This window comes from Chanodichthys erythropterus, chromosome 18 (genome assembly GCF_024489055.1).
Source record: "Chanodichthys erythropterus isolate Z2021 chromosome 18, ASM2448905v1, whole genome shotgun sequence".
Taxonomy (NCBI): Eukaryota; Metazoa; Chordata; class Actinopteri; order Cypriniformes; family Xenocyprididae; genus Chanodichthys; species Chanodichthys erythropterus.
In genome coordinates, this window is record NC_090238.1 from 31,895,064 (window position 1) to 31,913,606 (window position 18,543).

Consider the following 18,543-nt stretch of genomic DNA (forward strand, 5'->3'; position numbering starts at 1 on the left):
TCTGCCAAACACGTGCTCTGGGTCATAGCAGATGGTATGAGAGCCATATATGGATTTCATCTCCATGGTTACTGCCAGGGATACAGCACAGCTTATAAAGAGACTTATGACAAAAACAATAGCAGATGATGATGATTACAAGTCATACAATTCAAAGATAAATGTTATTTCGACGCAGGTTGCAAGTCTTGATTAAATAGTTTGTATTCCACAAAAAAAGTAAACCATAAAGTCAGAGTTTGTCATAAGGAATTTATTACTTTAGTGTTGTCACATTGAATGTAATTTATTTTGCATGTGGCAGTCTGCATCTTTTTTTTTTTGCCCACGCTACCTGTCAAAATAGCACAATACTAAACAAACGTTTAACAAACAAATAAGCAATAATAATAACACTATGAAATGCACAGATTGATTGGAAGTCCAATATCTTAACAGTATCCATTAAATCAGTGCAAAACAATAACCATGCAAACAGACAAGTAAAACAGAGTCACCTTATTGAGAATATATAAATGATTTACATTTGTTGTTAGCTATTGAAAACGATAATATTGTTGCTACATGAGGGGGCAAAATATTGTTAAAAACCTGGCATATATGATATGATTCTTAATTCTTAGCCCTTCTTCTCAGAAAACAGTACAGCACATTTGTTCAAAGTGCAGACAATACAAGCAACAAAGTATCTCAGACCCAGGCCATCTATTTACAAACCCAAAAATCATTTAAATGACATCTCAGATAAACATAATTTTGACATCACTTTGTTTTAATATTCCCCAGGAGAGGTATAAGACACATGCCAGTGTTTGATGCATATTCCTCCATGTGTTCCCGTTATTTCTGCTCTTCTATTTCCTTCTTAATCTCAGCGATGTACGGGTGGTCCTTACCGTGGGCAATGTCCATGATTGCAAGAGCCTGTGATAAATTCAGCCACAACAATTTGTAAAGCCTACATGGGTCCAATAGTATTAATTAAGATACATTTTGTTCGATCAGATCACAAGTCGATGATGCAGGTGTAAACAGGGTTTAAAACATTTTACGCTTGTCCATTTTTGATCTCTTCCAAGGGTAGTCGACAACGCATTAGATCGGTTTGCTTTCATAGTGTAGATGCTCATGTGGTCAAATGTGTTTGAACAGCCACAAAAGACTGTCTACTCTCCGACAACTGACCCAATGTGTAAACATTATGGGAAACACGCTAGCAAGATGGGATTTAAACTGTCGGCTGAAGACTCAAGTTTGGTTTGGTTCAAAAAAATGTACCAAGCACAATGTTCTCTCACCATTCCTGATTTCTAACACACACACACAGCGTTCAGCGTGGTCTTGTGGCTGTCAGAGCAGAAACGAAAGCTTGTATGTTTTTCCATCATCTCCGGTCACGTTCATATGCAAATTGAGTGAGCTTATAGAGTACCTCAGAGATGACGTGTTTTTGTAGGCCAACCTGGAAGTTAGCGGCGCACAGGTTCCCTCGATCAAAAGCCTTTGCATTTTCCCATAGACTTTTGGAAAATTGCAAAAAATAAGCTGTATGTTTAGTAAAGCGTTATGACACTAACATGCTTTGTCTATCAAGATAATCATTACAAGTTAACACAACATTTATACATTATGAAGCCAAAATAAAGTGGTCAGATATAAAAAGCTAACAGTAGGCTATAAATGGACTACAGCACACCATGGCCGCGGATCAACGTCACCACCACCAGGCTTCCTCAAACTTTATTTAAAAACAAACACTGTGTATGAATACTTATCCACTTTTTCATGAGAAATGCTGTTCAAATGCCCTGTTTGTCATGATGACGTCTAAAGTCCCCGCCAAAGGAAGTAGTCCCTTTTAGCAACTTGTTTGCAACCGCCGTTTTTAAGACACAATAAAGGTTTAAAAAAATATATATATATATGGTAATATATAATAATATATAATATAAATATTATAACTGGTGTGTTTTATATCATAGATCAAAACGTGAAAATATTTAGAGGCTTTGTTAACCACAGACCTTATTTCAGGCGATTTAGCAAAAACCCATTCAAAAAACCGATAGACTTTAGGGCAATGGAACCAGAAGTCCTAAAATGCTCGCTTCCTGGTTTTGCCTACAAAAACACGTCATGTCTGAGGTAATTATTTTGTCCATTCGATTGAAAGATCTGAACAAACCCAAACATTTACCCACCCATAGACCCTCCCCTCGAAGAAATCAGGACAGAAGTGGTTGAAAGTGGACAAAGGAGATGAATTAAAACACCAGATGTAAACAGGTATGTGTCTCCCTCGACTACTTGTGATCCGATCAAACAAAACTTGTAAAGAATCTTAATACCAGGTGCAGACAGGGCCTTTCAAAAGGACGCCCACATCTAATATTACATTATTATTACATTAGCAATGCTAACACCTTACCTTCTTTAAAGCTTTAACTCCTTGTGTCTTCTTCTCAAGTCCTAGGTACAATCTTCCAAGTTTCAGGTACATAGATGCCACATTCAGTGAGTAAGGAGGGTAGTGCACACTAGAAAGATATGTGCAGTGGATACAATTAGTAAAGTGGATACATTGAGAGTTCTTTATTATTTGAATTTTAAATTAAAATGGAAAGACAGCACTGGACATAGCATTACCTGTAGGGATGGATAATTTTCTCGCCATATTTCATTGCCCCGTCCCAATCCTGCATGTAGAGACAGACACCCATTGCCTGATACATCATATGCAGCATGTACACATTGGTTTCAGCAAAGATTGAACCCATTTTATCCAGGCTTAGTTCACAGATTTCCAGCAGCTCACTGGGGGGTACTTGGGGGTCAAGGAACTTTTAGTCAAAACCACCAATTCAAGATATATACAATACCATTCAAAAGTTTGAGGTCTGTGAAAAAAGGTGTTGTATGTTTACCAAGGCTGCATTTATTTGATTAAGAAATCAGTTAAAACAGTAATATTGTGAAATGTTATTACAACATGAAATGTCTATTTTTTTTTCTTTTTGTTAATATTTTTTAAAAATGTAATTTATTCCTGCGATAGTAAAGCTTTCAGCAGCCATTACTCCAGTCTTCATGTCACATTATCCTTCAGAAATCATTCAAATATGCTTTGGTGCTCAAGTACGGAAGAGGATTAGGGCCAAGCAATAATAAAAAAATAAAACCATCTTGAGATTAAAGTTGTTAAATTTAGAGAAAAAAGTCAAAATAAAATGTTGAGAATTAACTTGTTAAATTACGAGAAAAACCTTTTTAAATTTCGAGAAAAAAGTTGAGATAAAATGTTGAGAATAAAGTCATCAAATTATGAGAAAAAAATCGTAAGATGAGAACAAATTCGTTAAATTATGAGAAAAAAGTTGTTAAATTTCGAGAAAAAAAGTCGAGATAAAATGTTGAGAATAAAGCCATTAAATTACAAGAAAAAAGTCATTAAATTATGAGAACAAATTCGTTAAATTATGAGAAAAAAGTTGTTAAATTTCGAGAAAAAAAGTCGAGATAAAATGTTGAGAATAGTCATTAATTTAACGATTTTTTTCTCGTAATTTAACGAATTTGTTCTCATAATTTTTTCTCGTAATTTAATGACTTTATTCTCAACATAATCTCGACTTTTTTCTCGAAATTTAACAACTTTAATCTCGAGATGGTTTTATTTTTTTATTATTGCTTGGCCCTAATCCTCTTCCATACTCAAGAAACATTTCTTATTATACATGTTTAAAACAGTTTGTAGATATTATTTTATAACTTTGCATCCTTGCTGAATAAAAGCATTAATATATATAATATACTGACAAAATGGGGGCTTTGGGTTACAAAGGTTAAGAACTACTGATCTGCTCAGTCTACCTTTTATCAGACCTTTTCAAGCAATTGTGACTTTTTAAAAAAAACACTAATGTATGTTTTGTGACACAATATATCCCAAAGGTTAGTATGGCTTCATCAAGTGGAGACTAAAAATATCTCACTGCCCCTAGATTTCTCCATTTTCAAAACATCCCACAATAGCACAGACAGAATTATAAAGAATATAAAAGAGAAAAGGCCAATGAAGGATATTTTTGTAGTGCTTTGCTCTCCTGAACTCCTCAATGACATTTCTGGCATACATGACCATCTGTGTGATTTCCTCATCCTCTGGAGGTGTGCTAAGCTTCTGACGGATCTCCATTTTGGCTTTGTCCTAAATAAAAAAGGGTGTTATTCCACATATATCAACTTGAGTTCCCTTATTAGTGTCTGTTAATTTTTATTCATACTGTTATTACTTATTTTAACATGCTCCAAAAAGCATAGACACACAAAAAACGATAAGGTCCAACCAGCTGAAATTAATATTCTCTAAGCCTTTCTACATCATAATATGATGTAATATAATGACACTTACCTTTGATTTAGAGGTGCATTCTTTACAGTCACAGTTGAAGAAGTAAGAATCTCTCAACCGTTCAATTCTATCCTCTGTTGGATACAGGAGGTCAATGTAGCTGTTGAAGATCTATTCCAGAGAAACAAAGAGGACTGTCACACAATATACAGCAATTAAATTAATAATGAGATGATTATGCAATACTTATAGGTAATGGATGTCAGAATTAAATACTGACTTGTCAGATAATACTGCATTTTATATGAACATTTCACATTACAATTTAATGACATGGATTATAATGCTAAATAATAAACAACAAAGGCTTCCTGAAATGTAAAGATAAATAATTTAAAGATATTGAAATTTAGCATTACCTTAAGTGTAATCTTTTAGTCATTGTTTGCGAATAAATAGTGACAAGACAAGCAGCAATACATGTTACCATGAAGAACAAGAAAAACGTGGCCCTGTCTTACCTCTTCTCCAGGGTTGATCTCCTGCACCGCTCTCACCTCAGCCACTGTGCCTTTATACGTCACAATCACGTTTGGACTACAACTGTGGTTCATCAGAGCAACACTACCAGAAAGACATTCTATTACCATCAAGTACTTCATATATTGTGGTCAAGGCAGAGGATTTCTCTGAGACTTACTCTGGAAATACAGCAGAACCCAAATGAGACAGCTCCTCATCTTCAATGGTGAAGCCATTGCAATTCACCTGTGATGTAAAAAGGAGGAATTAGCATGTGGCTGAGATAGTCCAAGTGCCTGAAACATTTCACAGAGAATGCATGAACGTCTATGCTACAAAAGCAATTCGGTTGAATGTGTTTTTGATTTCCTCCGGTAGTGGTCGAAAGTGGACAAGCTCAAACGTTTTTTTACCCAGTTTACACCTGTATTTATAGCATCCACTTGTGATCTGATCGACCAAAACACTTCTTAATACCAGGTGTAAACAGGGCCACAGACAATGATAGCTAAGATTCACTTTTATCACATCTTTTTTCCATACAGTGAAAATTAAGTCTGTCATTTTTTTTTATTGTTTAGCCAGAAATGCGAATTCATGTTGTTCTAAATATGACTTCCTTTCTTTTGTAGAACATAAAGAGATATTTTGAAGAATATTGGTAACTAACTTGGGGTGAACTATCCCTTTAAAATAAACCTAGTAAGGAACTTTATAAAAATATATTTTATTTATATTTCATAAGGTATGCATTCATGCATTCATTAAAGGTGCCCTAGAATTAAAAATTTAATTTATCTTGGCATAGTTAAATAACAAGAGTTCAGTACATGGAAATGACATACAGTGAGTCTCAAACTCCATTGTTTCCTTCTTATATAAATCTCATTTGTTTAAAAGACCTCCGAAGAACAGGCGAATCTCAACATAACACTGACTGTTACGTAACAGTCGGGATCATTAATATGTACACCCCCAATATTTGCATATGCCAGCTCATGTTTAAGCATTATACAAGGGCAGGATGTCTGGATGAGCACAGCTGAATCATCAGACTAGGTAAGCAAGCAAGAACAACAGCGAAAAATGGCAGATGGAGATAGAGATGATCCATGATATCATGATATTTTTAGTGATATTTGTAAATTGTCTTCCTAAATGTTTCGTTAGCATGTTGCTAATGTACTGTTAAATGTGGTTAAAGTTACCATTGTTTCTTACTGTATTCACGGAGACAGGACTGTCGTTATTTTTTATTTTTTAAACACTTGCAGTCTGTATAATTCATAAACACAACTACATTCTTTATAAATCTCTCCAACAGTGTGTAATGTTAGCTTCAGCAACGGAGCAAAACCTCAAACTCATTCAGATTCATATGTAAACATCCAAATAAATACTATACTTACGCGATTAGACATGCTGCATGACGAATACTTTGTAAAAATCCATTTTGAGGGTTATATTAGCTGTGTAAACTTTGTTTATGCACTGTTTAAGGCAAGCGCGAGCTCCGTGGGCAGGGAGCGTGAGAATTTAAAGGGGCCGCAACCTAAATCGGCTCATATTTAATGATGCCCCAAAATAGGCAGTTAAAAAAATGTATTAAAAAAAAGAATCTATGGGGTATTTTGAGCTGAAACTTCACAGACACATTCAGGGGACACCTTAGACTTATATTACATCTTTTAAAAAGACGTTCTATGGCACCTTTAATATAGGCAATATATAGGCAAATACTTCAATTTATTCCTTGCTTTACCACACTGTTACATTGGTGCACATACATGAAAATGAATAAATAGTATTCCTCTCTCTTTGTTCATTCAGTGAAAAACATGTAGAGCCCCAAAACTATACAGAAATGAAAATCACAGCCAACTTTACCTGAGCGAAGAGTTCAGTAAGTGCTGCATTATCAGGAAAATCAAGATGCCGGGAGTAAAAGTGGTGTAGCGCAGCAATGTCTGCATCATTCATTTCATTCTTCTCATTATCCAACTTGTCCAGATCTGACACAAACATTGTACAGAAAAGGCAATTAACATTCCATCTCCAAAAAGACTCCAGTCTTACATTGTTAAGGTTATGTCACAACTTTGAATATCAGCTTTGAATATCAGGACAAAAGCAGTAATAGCTCTCTTTTCATCAAAGCATACAATGTCTGACATTTTTTTTATCATTTAATTGTCACGTGGCTCCACCAGTTCAGACACAGACAAAGACTTCAAGGCCTACTCTAGGCGTTAATCTGAGACAGCTGTTAAGGGTCATTAAACACGTGTGGAAAGTCACCAGCCTTATACCCACTTCATCTTCAAACCCCCTTTTAAGCAAAAGAGACTGACTTTGGAATTGTTTTTTTTTTTTTTTTTTTTTTTTTTACACCTTATAAGGATATTGTTTGGCTCACTCAGAGAACAACTAGACACTTACGTGCTTCTAATTCTCTGAGAGTCAACACTCTTTCTGAAGGAGTACTTTCTGTCTGGCACTTCTGGAAAACAAGAAAATGTTTAAAAGTTAGAGATGTGACATAACCCTCGCAAACTGTCAAACATGCAAAACAAAACCGTGTTTCAGTGTTTGATAAAACCTAACAGTTTTCCGGCCAACTGTCTAACAGACACATGCTGTGTGACACAAAGCGCCATGTGTCGGCTGAGTGAGTCACGGAGTGCTGCCGGGCCTGACACATTCAGGAAAAACACATCCATAAAAAAACACATGGTAGCACCATATGTGCCAGAGCAGCACTGAAAATGCTACATCTAAATCTAAACTTAGACCAAATCATCAGCTGTGCACTAGATTGTACCGATTCTTAAATTACTGAATATTCCTATTGGTGACCTTTGCATCAGCGTGTTCAAAAAAGGAAAACTCATCTGTGTTTTCACACCTGTGAAGGTTAATCATCTGAACAACGTAACAGGTGCAGCAGATAGAGCCGAGTTCCTTCAGACTCCCCCTTGATAAATGCTGTCTTCATAGGCAACATATGGAGGTAGGAAGGCAACTAGGCACATCTAAATCCAATGTTTGTGTAAACAGCCTGTCTACTGAAATTCCTTGATCTGGTTGGATTCTGAAGAGAGATGTGTGCAGTCTTCACAGCTCATGATCTCAACTTCAGCCGCATGAATAAAAATCCCATTGAATGAAGTGGCTAAAAGGGGGAATGTCTGTTTTTTTCATGTTTATTAATTTCTAAAACAATTTAGATAATTGAAAAATTATAAGAACTTAATTTCTTACTGAAACCAAACTTGAACAGTCATTTAATAATTTTATTCAAAAAGAACTAGTTTCATTGATCAAAAGTAACTATAAAGACATTTATGCTGTTATAAAAGGTTTCTATTTCAAATAAATGCTGTTCTTATTAGCTTTCTATTTGTCAAAGAAACCTGAAAAAATAAATTACTGTTTATACAAAAGTATTAAGCAGCACTATTTTCAACGCAGATGATAATAATAAATATTTCTTGAGCATCAAATCTGCCTATTAGAATGATTTCTGAAGGATCATGTGACACTTAAGACTGGAGTAATGATGCTGAAAATTCAGCTTTGTTATCACAGGAAAAAAAACATTTAAATAGAAAAAAGTAATTTTAATATTATTTGCTACAATATTACTGTTTGGTCACACTTCAGATTAGGCTCTAGTTCTCACTATGGACCCTTTTCACGGACTGACACGTTGTAAGGGTCATGAGCATCGTAAATCTTTGCGAAAATATAAAAAAAACAAAGTTTAAAGTAATTAATTAATAGTGAGAAGTGGACCCTTTCTTATCAAATACATGCAACCTTGAAGATGAGCATAAGAGATTTATAAAATTAAAAAACAATTAGAGATATTTTAAAAACATTATAAATTGACCCCAAGCAAGCTGCCTCTTCTCTATACCCTCTATAACAAATACTACTTTTTCAAAGCATTCAGAGAAAAATTGATCAACGTCTTTTATGTACGGTTGCCGAGTCTGAAGGCACTGCGAACATTCAAACTACTGAAATGGCACTTAAAAAAAAAAAAAAAAACTCATATAATTGGCAGGTGAGGAATGTGAAAGCAATAGACCTCTCTTACTCTCTGAACTGAAGTACTCATGAGTAGAGTGGCTGTAGCTATAGACATTATTACAGCAGACCAGCTGGAGCGCTGCCTCAACATACTTCCACAGCCAAAAAACGTTTTAAGATATAACAGGCAGTATAGATCTAGAAGAGAATAAAATGTACTGTAATTACTACTCTACAAGTAAATTCACTGTAAATATCCATCTAGCATGTTAGTAAGCAAAATAATAATTGCATTTAGTACATGAGCATGAAAAGTTACCAGGAAATAGGTGACTTCAGAGCACGGTAACAAACTATTAAAACATTTTAGTTAACTGAAATAAAGCTGAAATTAAGTAAAAGGGTAACACTTTACAATAAGGTTCATTAGTTAACATTAGTTAACATTAACTAATAATGAACTGTACTTATACAGCATTTATTAATCTTTGTTAATGTTAGTTAATGCACTGTGAACTAGCATGAACAAACAACGAACTGTATTTTCATTAACTAACGTTAACGAAAATTAGTAAATACAATAATAAATGTATTGTTCATGGTTAGTTCATTTTAGTTAATACATCAACTAATGTTTAACTAATGAACCTTACTGTATAGTGTTACCAGTAAAATTGATATGATGAAAAACTTCAATGAACATTAGAAATGACACCTTGGCAACAAACTAAAATAAAATAAGTTTGAAATGATCTATTTCATTAGTAACATATATATATATATATATATGTTACTAATGAAATAGATCATTCAAAACAAATTTTAAATACTATAATAGTACTATAAACCAGGTCATTCTCACCTGTTTCAGAATTATTCTGGCGACCAGTCGTACTGTTTCTGATGGACACCAGTTCTCTCCATATGCACACATGGCTGAGCACTCCAGCTTGTGCATGGGCCAGTCTCCTCTCTGAGGGAAGGACAAGGTCATGGTTTATTTTCATACAAACTGGAAACATATAGCATATTTTCATATTCCATAGACAGATCATACCATATACTCCAACAAACATCATAACACTTAAAGCTGAATAAAACCCAGCATGAAGGGTCACAGCTCTTCTTTTTGAGATGATATGCTTTTGATATAACCGATCGCATGTCGGCTCGCTTCCGTTTGATGAGTCACGCTTTCAAATTGAATGAAACCTCAAGGCGAATACGAGAGTTCCTGAGAGATAAGACTTTGAATTAGTCTCGCCTTGCCTCACAGGCTACTGGGCAACGAATAAACTGAATCCTGTTTTCTGGCGAGCAAACAGAAACTGATCCCTAATGCGTTTGAGATGGATTGTCATAGCAACAGCGCGGCCAGAACATCTTCCAGCTCAATTTAGGAATAGAGCACCAACCAAGTCCCTTAAAATAAACAGGCTACGCTGATCTGCTCTATGATGACTGCTTAAATTATATTGGTTTGCTGTTCTTTTTTTTACTTTTTATATTTAAATGGACAACAGTGAGTAATTTCTTTGCCAGAGGCAGACATTTGTAGCTTCACTTTCCGAAGTGTAAACACTGAGAAAATTCTGTCATCATTTACCCACCCTCATGTCGTTCCATTCATCTTCGAAACACAAATGATGATATTTTAATGAAAACTGACAGATTTCTTTCCCTCCTTTGACAGCTACGCAAATACCACATTGACGCTTCATAAAAAGTTTGTAAAACTAATCCATATGAATTGAGCGGTTTAGTCCAAATTTTCTGAAGAGACTCAATCACTTTATATGATGAACATTGAATTTAGGCTTTATTCGCATATAAACATTCATCAAGACACACATCAGTTGTGGTAAACGGAAACTCAAGCAAGCTTGCGTGACGTGTGAGAACCAATGAAATTCATTCTCGCGTTACGCAGCCGTTTGAGCTTCCGCGAGAACCAATGAGGTTCATTCTCGTGTTACGCAGCACGTTGAGCTTCAGCGAGAACCAATGAGGTTCATTCTCGTGTTACGCAGCACGTTTGAGCTTCCGCGAGAACCAATGAGGTTCATTCTCGTGTTACGCAGCACGTTGAGCTTCAGCGAGAACCAATGAGGTTCATTCTCGTGTTACGCAGCACGTTTGAGCTTCCACGAGAACCAATGAGGTTCATTCTGCGAGAACCAATGAGGTTCATTCCACGAGAACCAATGAGGTTCATTCCGCGAGAACCAATGAGGTTCATTCTCGTGTTACGCAGCACGTTTGAGCTTCCGCGGGAACCAATGAGGTTCATTCTCGTGTTACGCAGCACATTTGAGCTTCCGCGAGAACCAATGAGGTTCATTCTCGTGTTACGCAGCACGTTTGAGCTTCCGCGGGAACCAATGAGGTTCATTCTCGTGTTACGCAGCACGTTTGAGCTTCAGCGAGAACCAATGAGGTTCATTCTCGTGTTACGCAGCACGTTTGAGCTTCCACGAGAACCAATGAGGTTCATTCTGCGAGAACCAATGAGGTTCATTCCGCGAGAACCAATGAGGTTCATTCTCATGTTACGCAGCACGTTTGAGCTTCCGCGGGAACCAATGAGGTTCATTCTCGTGTTACGCAGCACGTTTGAGCTTCCGCGAGAACCAATGAGGTTCATTCCGCGAGAACCAATGAGGTTCATTCTCGTGTTACGCAGCACGTTTGAGCTTCCGCGGGAACCAATGAGGTTCATTCTCGTGTTACGCAGCACGTTTGAGCTTCCGCGAGAACCAATGAGGTTCATTCCGCGAGAACCAATGAGGTTCATTCTCGTGTTACGCAGCACGTTTGAGCTTCCGCGGGAACCAATGAGGTTCATTCTCGTGTTACGCAGCACGTTTGAGCTTCCGCGAGAACCAATGAGGTTCATTCCGCGAGAACCAATGAGGTTCATTCTCGTGTTACGCAGCACGTTTGAGCTTCCGCGGGAACCAATGAGGTTCATTCTCGTGTTACGCAGCACGTTTGAGCTTCCGCGGGAACCAATGAGGTTCATTCTCGTGTTACGCAGCACGTTTTAGCTTCAGCGAGAACCAATGAGGTTCATTCTCGTGTTACGCAACACGTTTGAGCTTCCGCGAGAACCAATGAGGATCATTCTTGTCTTACGCAGCGCGTTTGAGCTTCCGCGAGAACCAATGAGGTTCATTCTCGTGTTACGCAGCACGTTTGAGCTTCCGCGAGAACCAATGAGGATCATTCTTGTCTTACGCGGCACGTTTGAGCTTCCGTGAGGACCAATGAGGTTCATTCCGCGAGAACCAATGAGGTTCATTCTCATGTTACGCAGCACATTTAAGCTTCCGCGAGAACCAATGAGGTTTGTTCTCGCACATCAAGCAGGTTTGGTTGAGCTTCTGTTTATGTTTGCTGATCAATGATTATATGTAAATAAAAGCCTAAATTCAAAGCAAGGATCCACAGAGGAACAAGCTTGAATGGGAACAGCGTACAGCCATATGAGGATGGATGGGCTGATTCTAATGCAACAACTTGTAGGACACACAAAAACAGCAGGGACAAGAGAGAAGGGCCTTGTGGTAGAGTGCAAATGGATTATTGATGAGATTTATTTTCTGTGCTGGATTTTCGACTCACCAGCAATAACCAATTACAGAGCTGTCATTCTGGCTGTGGTTTCTACAGATCACGATCCCTGTTCTCCATCCTGGATCCTAAATAAGGAATTGAGTCAACTGTGCTTTCTCTTATACAAAGTTTATGAGATGAAATAAATATTTTAAAGCCTTTTAGAGAAGTTAAAAGTAGAAATATGAATTGTGTTGATAGGAGAAACATTACAATTCAAATGTTTGTGGCTGATAATGTTGTTTTTAGTATTTTTTTAAATAAGTCTTATGTTCAAGGCTGCATTTCTTTGTTTAAAAGGGTAATATTGTGAAATGTTATTACAATAATAATAAAAAAATATTTCCCATTTTAATATATTTTAAAATGTAATTTATTCCTGTGATGGCAATGCTGAATTTTCATTACTTCACATGATCCTTCATAAATCATTCAAATATGTTTAGTGCTCAAAAACATTTCTTATTATTTACACATTTTGATTAATTTAATGCATTGTTGCTGAAGAAATTGTTTTATTCAGCAACAATGCATTAATCAAAATGTGTAAATAATAAGAAATGTTTTTGAGCACTAAATAACATATTTGAATTTGAACTTATATAGTTCAATATTTGAACTTTTGAGCAGTAGTGTTTTCCTTTAAATTGGTGTTCTTTGACAGTCTTTAATGATTCTATGCATATTTCAAAACACGTCGTCCAAATCAAATCATTCAAACCACAACGAATAATAAAACCGTTTCTTTTGCATTTTTTCGTTTAAAGATGAGACCATTGTCAAAACGATCCCCGTTCACAAAAATCCGTGAAAATGACAAAAAATGCTGCATTATTCAAGCCAGGCCAGTAGGTGTTGATGTCACTTTGTGCATTACATCATCATTTTCTCAAATTTGCGTTTTTGTAGTTTACACAGAGACGATAATGTAACGTTTTCAAAAACGTGCATTTTGAAACCCACTTTAAAAAGTTAGCATTTTCAGGCCCCCAGAACTCCGTTGTCGTTTAAATGAACGGCCAAAACACATAAAAACTCTTCGGTTTTCAGTTGAAAATGGTGTTGTGTAAAAAGCCCCTTGTATACTTAAACCCCTGGTTTCACAGACAAGGCTTAAGCCAAGTCTCAGACTAAAATGCATGTTTGAGCTGTTTTAACTGAAAACAACTTGCACTGACATAACTTAAAATATGTCAATGCCATTGTTTTCTCAAGATGCACACCAGTAATGTTTTTTCTAAAGCACGTTCATAAAAGCTACTTAAATGTCCTAATTGAACTATGGCCTAATCCAGGTTTAACTGTATAGCATACTGTCCAGCATCCCTACACCCTAAATATGATTTGAAGAATGGATGGATCAAGACTAGTCTCAGACATGCAGCAAAGGGTGGTTGATTTGTCGAGGTTCTGCATTGCTATCACAAAGGCTGCAGATTTGATTCCAGGTAAAGTGAGCGCATCAACTATGGAGTTCATTCTGAGACTATGCTACCCTGGCTCATACACAGGAAAAGCACTTCAACTAGCGGTGCTCCAGTGGGACCATCCTCACAATTAGAGCACTGTAGTGTAAGTACTAAGTGCAGAGAAAAAAAAGCTCTAATATATGCTGACAGAGCAAAATGAACTTTATGAAACAGATCATTATGGCTGTGGCTTCTGATTGGTCAATACAGCATTCCAGCGTAACATTCCACAATACTGTATGACATATATAATGGGTGAGTAAATAATGACAGAATTTTCATTTTTTTTAGGTGAACTATTTCTGAACAAATCCACAGAGATTATGAAGTCACTTCCTTCAACCAAAAGCACAAACACAGACTTACCTGACACTCTACATTGCAGTAATAGGCCTGTTTACATTTTCCACACTTCGACAGCCCTTCTCTCCTGTGAATGAAATGACAAATAGTTTTATTTTTAGATGATCCTTCAGCATGCCACTATTTTTAAAAATAATGACAATTTTCATTCATTTACCCTTATGTCTTTCAAAAACCCATTCTGCTTCCATTTTTCCATAGAGCATAAAAGATGTTTGCCACTGTAACAATTAACTTTCATTGACTGCATCTTATTGAAAGTGTTGGAGTATGTCATTCGCTCTAAAGATCACCCAAAAATGAAAATCCTGTTATCATTTACTCACCCTTCTATCATTCCATACCTGTATGGCTTTTTTTTTTTTAAATAGATATTTAAAAAAAAGAATACAGGTAATAACTACACAGTTTTGGTTACTACTGACTCTGAAGACCCGGAGATATTTCTAAAAATATCTTCATGTTCCACAGAAATAAGTCATTCTTAAAGGTTTTAAAAAGTGAGTAAATTATGACAATGTCCATTTTAGCTAAACTATCACATATTGACTTGGATTAAAGGGGACCCATTATGCCTCTTTTTACAAGATGTAATATAAGTCTCTGGTGTCCGTAGAATGTGTCTGTGAAGTTTCTTCTTTTTCGTCGTAACTGCAGATGTTGTTTATGCTCAAACAGCAACATTACACACTAACTAAAGTTAAACAAGTGAAATAATCATAATCAACCACCCCTTTAAACCACTTGATATGGATGTCTTACATTTTGAAGTTTTGGTTACCTGGATTTTCAAAGGAGAGACAGAAATCTCTCAGTAATCATTAAAAATATCTTAATTTGTTCTTATAATTGTGGAATGACATGATTTTCACCAGAATGTCCGGTTATGACATTTTGATAAAACATGAAATATCATTAAAAATTGAACATATGCAAGGATAAATCGTTCACAATAAGATCTATACCACAGTATGTAATCAAATGCATCATACCAAAAGCTCCCATTTAAGTCCATAATATAATTATTTACATTATCTTGAGTTTACATATGCTTCATTTTGTGGATCTGTCTAGTCTAGAAGATCAACATCACACACGCCTCCTGTACAAATTTACAAACCGACTGCCTGGAAAGAGAGATTTCACTGAACATTCATCCACAGCCCTCACTGGCCGTGTTGGAGGTGCATCTAAAGTGGGTCACCCTTCACAGTGCATGACCCAGCTGCATTTAAACACAGAAAATAGAAAGCATGTGCCAGCCATCTTTAAGAGGGATCAGCCTTGTAGTGAATGCAGATTACCTGCCTATGAAATATGTCATGACAAAAACAAAGTTGAACAAGAACTATTGTAAAAGTTAATTATTATTATTATTATGCTTTTAAAGGTGTACGTGCACGCATTGTCACATGCAACATCCGTACACAAAGACACAAAGTGTCAGACGTGGACTTATAAGGAGCGCTGACCTGGTAAAGCAGCATTCGCAGTGTCCGCCTCTCTCGTTCACTGTTAGCACGTAAGCATACGCCGGACAGGCGAACACTAGATCACCAACTTTGAATTGTTTAGTGGCTTTGAGTCCCCGGCCTTTACCGGGGCTCAGAAATCTTTCAGTACCCTCAATTCCCTCGGTTTTCATTGCTCTTGACCTGCTGCTCGCGTGTCACGCTTGCTTGCACTCGTCAGAAAGTGGTGTCTCGGTCTCAATCGGTTTTGTTAGTGACTGCGGCAAGTGTAGCGACGCCACTGTCACACCACATGTTCGGCGAAAAGACTCCGAAAAACGAGCTGCACCAGAAGGCAGGCGGCTTACAGCAATGCCCCACACACCCAGCGGTCCTAAAGCCCGTCCGCGAGCAGCGTCCACGCCACCGACCGACCTCGATATTTGGCTTCATGGCGCCATCGTGTGATCATCAGGGGAAAATGAGCCATATGAGAAAAAAAAAAAAAAAAAGACAATTATTATTTTTAAAGGATTAGTTCACTTTCAAATGAAAATTTCCTGATAATTTACTCAACCCCATGTCATCCAAGATGTTCATGTCTTTCTTTCTTCAGTCGAAAAGAAATTAAGGTTTTTGATAAAAACATTCCAGGATTTTTCCCCATATAGTGGACTTTAATGGAGCCCAAACAGTTGAAGGTCAAAATTACAGTTTCATTGCAACTTCAAAGCGTTCTACACGATCCCAGACGAGGAATAATGGTCTTATCTAGAGAAACCATCACTCATTTGCTAAAAAATAAATTACAAATTATATACGTTTTAACCATAAATGCTCATCTTGAACTAGCTTTGTTCTTCTTCTCCATTAGAATTCCAGCAGTGTAGACACTGCTAAGTGTATTGCTGCCCTCCACAGGTTAAAGTTTGAACTAATTGTTATATACTTGCACTAGGATATTGTATATGACAATTTAGTTCATACTTTGACCTGTGGAGGGCAGCAATACACTTAGCAGTGTCTACACTGCTGGAATTCTAATAGAGAAGAAGAAGAGAGCTAGTTCAAGATGAGCATTTATGGTTAAAATGTATACAAATTTTAATATTTTTTTTAGAAAATGAGTGGTTTCTCGTCTGGGATCGCTTTAAACTGTAATTTTGACCTTCAACCATTTGGGCTCCATTGAAGTCCACTATATGGAGAAAAATCCTGGAATGTTTATCATCAAAAACCTTAATTTCTTTTCGACTGAAGAACGAAAGACATGAACATCTTGGATGACATGGGGGTGAGTAAATAAGCAGGAAATTCTAATTTGAAAGTGAACTAATCATTTAATGGAATATTGCAGTATTTATAACAAGTAATTCGTACACATCATTATTTTTAAATACACATGCACTCGTAATCTTTAATCAAAACAACTTTTTTAAACCTGTCCATTCCAAGCAGGAAAAAAAGAAACACCACCAAGAACGTGAAGCAAAAGAGCAAGAAAAGGTATGTATTTTTGTAATATTTTAGATTATTATGTAGTCTTTAAAAACCATTCAATGAACTCACGAAAAATAATGCTCTAGTCCAAATCTTCAGAATCATTATTCTATTAGTCCACTGTTTGCCTCATGATATAGGCTATTCTTAAGTTTGTGTCAGTGCACATCAGTAACCAAAACATTACATGTTCTAATGTATAATAAATAAAACATTCCTGTTCAGTAATGCAAGTTCGAGAAAGCATTTATTTAACTGTCAACCTAAATTTAGATTTAATTTTACTTAAATTGTTAGTTCACCCAAAAATGAAAATGATGTCATTAATTACTCACCCTCATGTCGTTCTACGACCTTCGTTCATCTTCAGAACACAAATTAAGATATTTTTGATGAAATCCGATGGCTCAGTTAGGCCTCTATTGCCAGCAATGTCACCGAACCAATGTACTAAAGACATTTAAAACAGTTCATGTGAGTACAGTGGTTCTACCTTAATATTATAAAGTGATGAGAATACTAAGCCTCAGGCTGAAGGAAATGCATATTTACACCTGTACAGTAGAGGGCGCCACTCAAACAAACCTTTCAGCTGTGCTGATTTTAGGATACAGGAGAAGGAAGTTCAACACTCTTATTTCTAAATCTAATCTAAAGTATTTTTGTTTATTAGTATGGTTGAATTAGATCATTGAAGGTCAGTAGCAAAGACATTGGATAATAAAGTGATATTAAATACATAAAAGATTTTTGTGTAATTTAATATAGTTAATTATTACAGGTTTGGGCAAAATTGTGATACTGCATTTCACTGTTTTTATTCATTTTGAGAAACACTGAATGTTTTCGTGCAAGTATGAGTAAATGCATGTTCACATTTAGTCTAGAACTACAATAACCATCATGTTCACACAGCACACACAACACCACTTTATTTCTCTCAACATGGGAACAGGAGAGCTGTCAGTCAATAAATGTGAAAAAGTAACTTGCGTTACTTATTTGAAAAAGTAACTCAGATATTTTGTTGTAAATTGAAAAATGTAATACGTTACTAGTTACTTGGAAAAAGTAATCTGATTATGTAACTCAAGTTACTTGTAATGCGTTAGCCCCAACATTCATAATAAATATGTATATTTATTTCGCAGCTCCCTGGAATACTTAATTCTGGGCAATGCTGTGTAGAGAACATTCATCTGGGGGTAACTGAAAATGGTGCCACATTCATCTCTTG

At 36.3% G+C, this 18,543-nt stretch overlaps 1 protein-coding gene across 1 annotated transcript; it reads right to left on the reverse strand.

Annotated features, from left to right (window-relative positions):
• Positions 1-239: 239 nt before the first annotated feature.
• smyd2a (SET and MYND domain containing 2a) lies at positions 240-16,143 on the reverse strand. Its single transcript, XM_067367184.1, has 12 exons — positions 15,828-16,143; positions 14,359-14,422; positions 9,771-9,881; positions 7,313-7,373; positions 6,761-6,885; positions 5,052-5,119; positions 4,873-4,975; positions 4,412-4,522; positions 4,084-4,207; positions 2,647-2,821; positions 2,429-2,537; positions 240-924 (listed from the first exon to the last, which is right to left on the reverse strand). The coding sequence occupies exons 1-12, from the start codon at positions 15,998-16,000 to the stop codon at positions 841-843; spliced, it is 1,308 nt and encodes a 435-aa protein (XP_067223285.1). The 5' UTR covers positions 16,001-16,143; the 3' UTR covers positions 240-840.
• Positions 16,144-18,543: the final 2,400 nt, after the last annotated feature.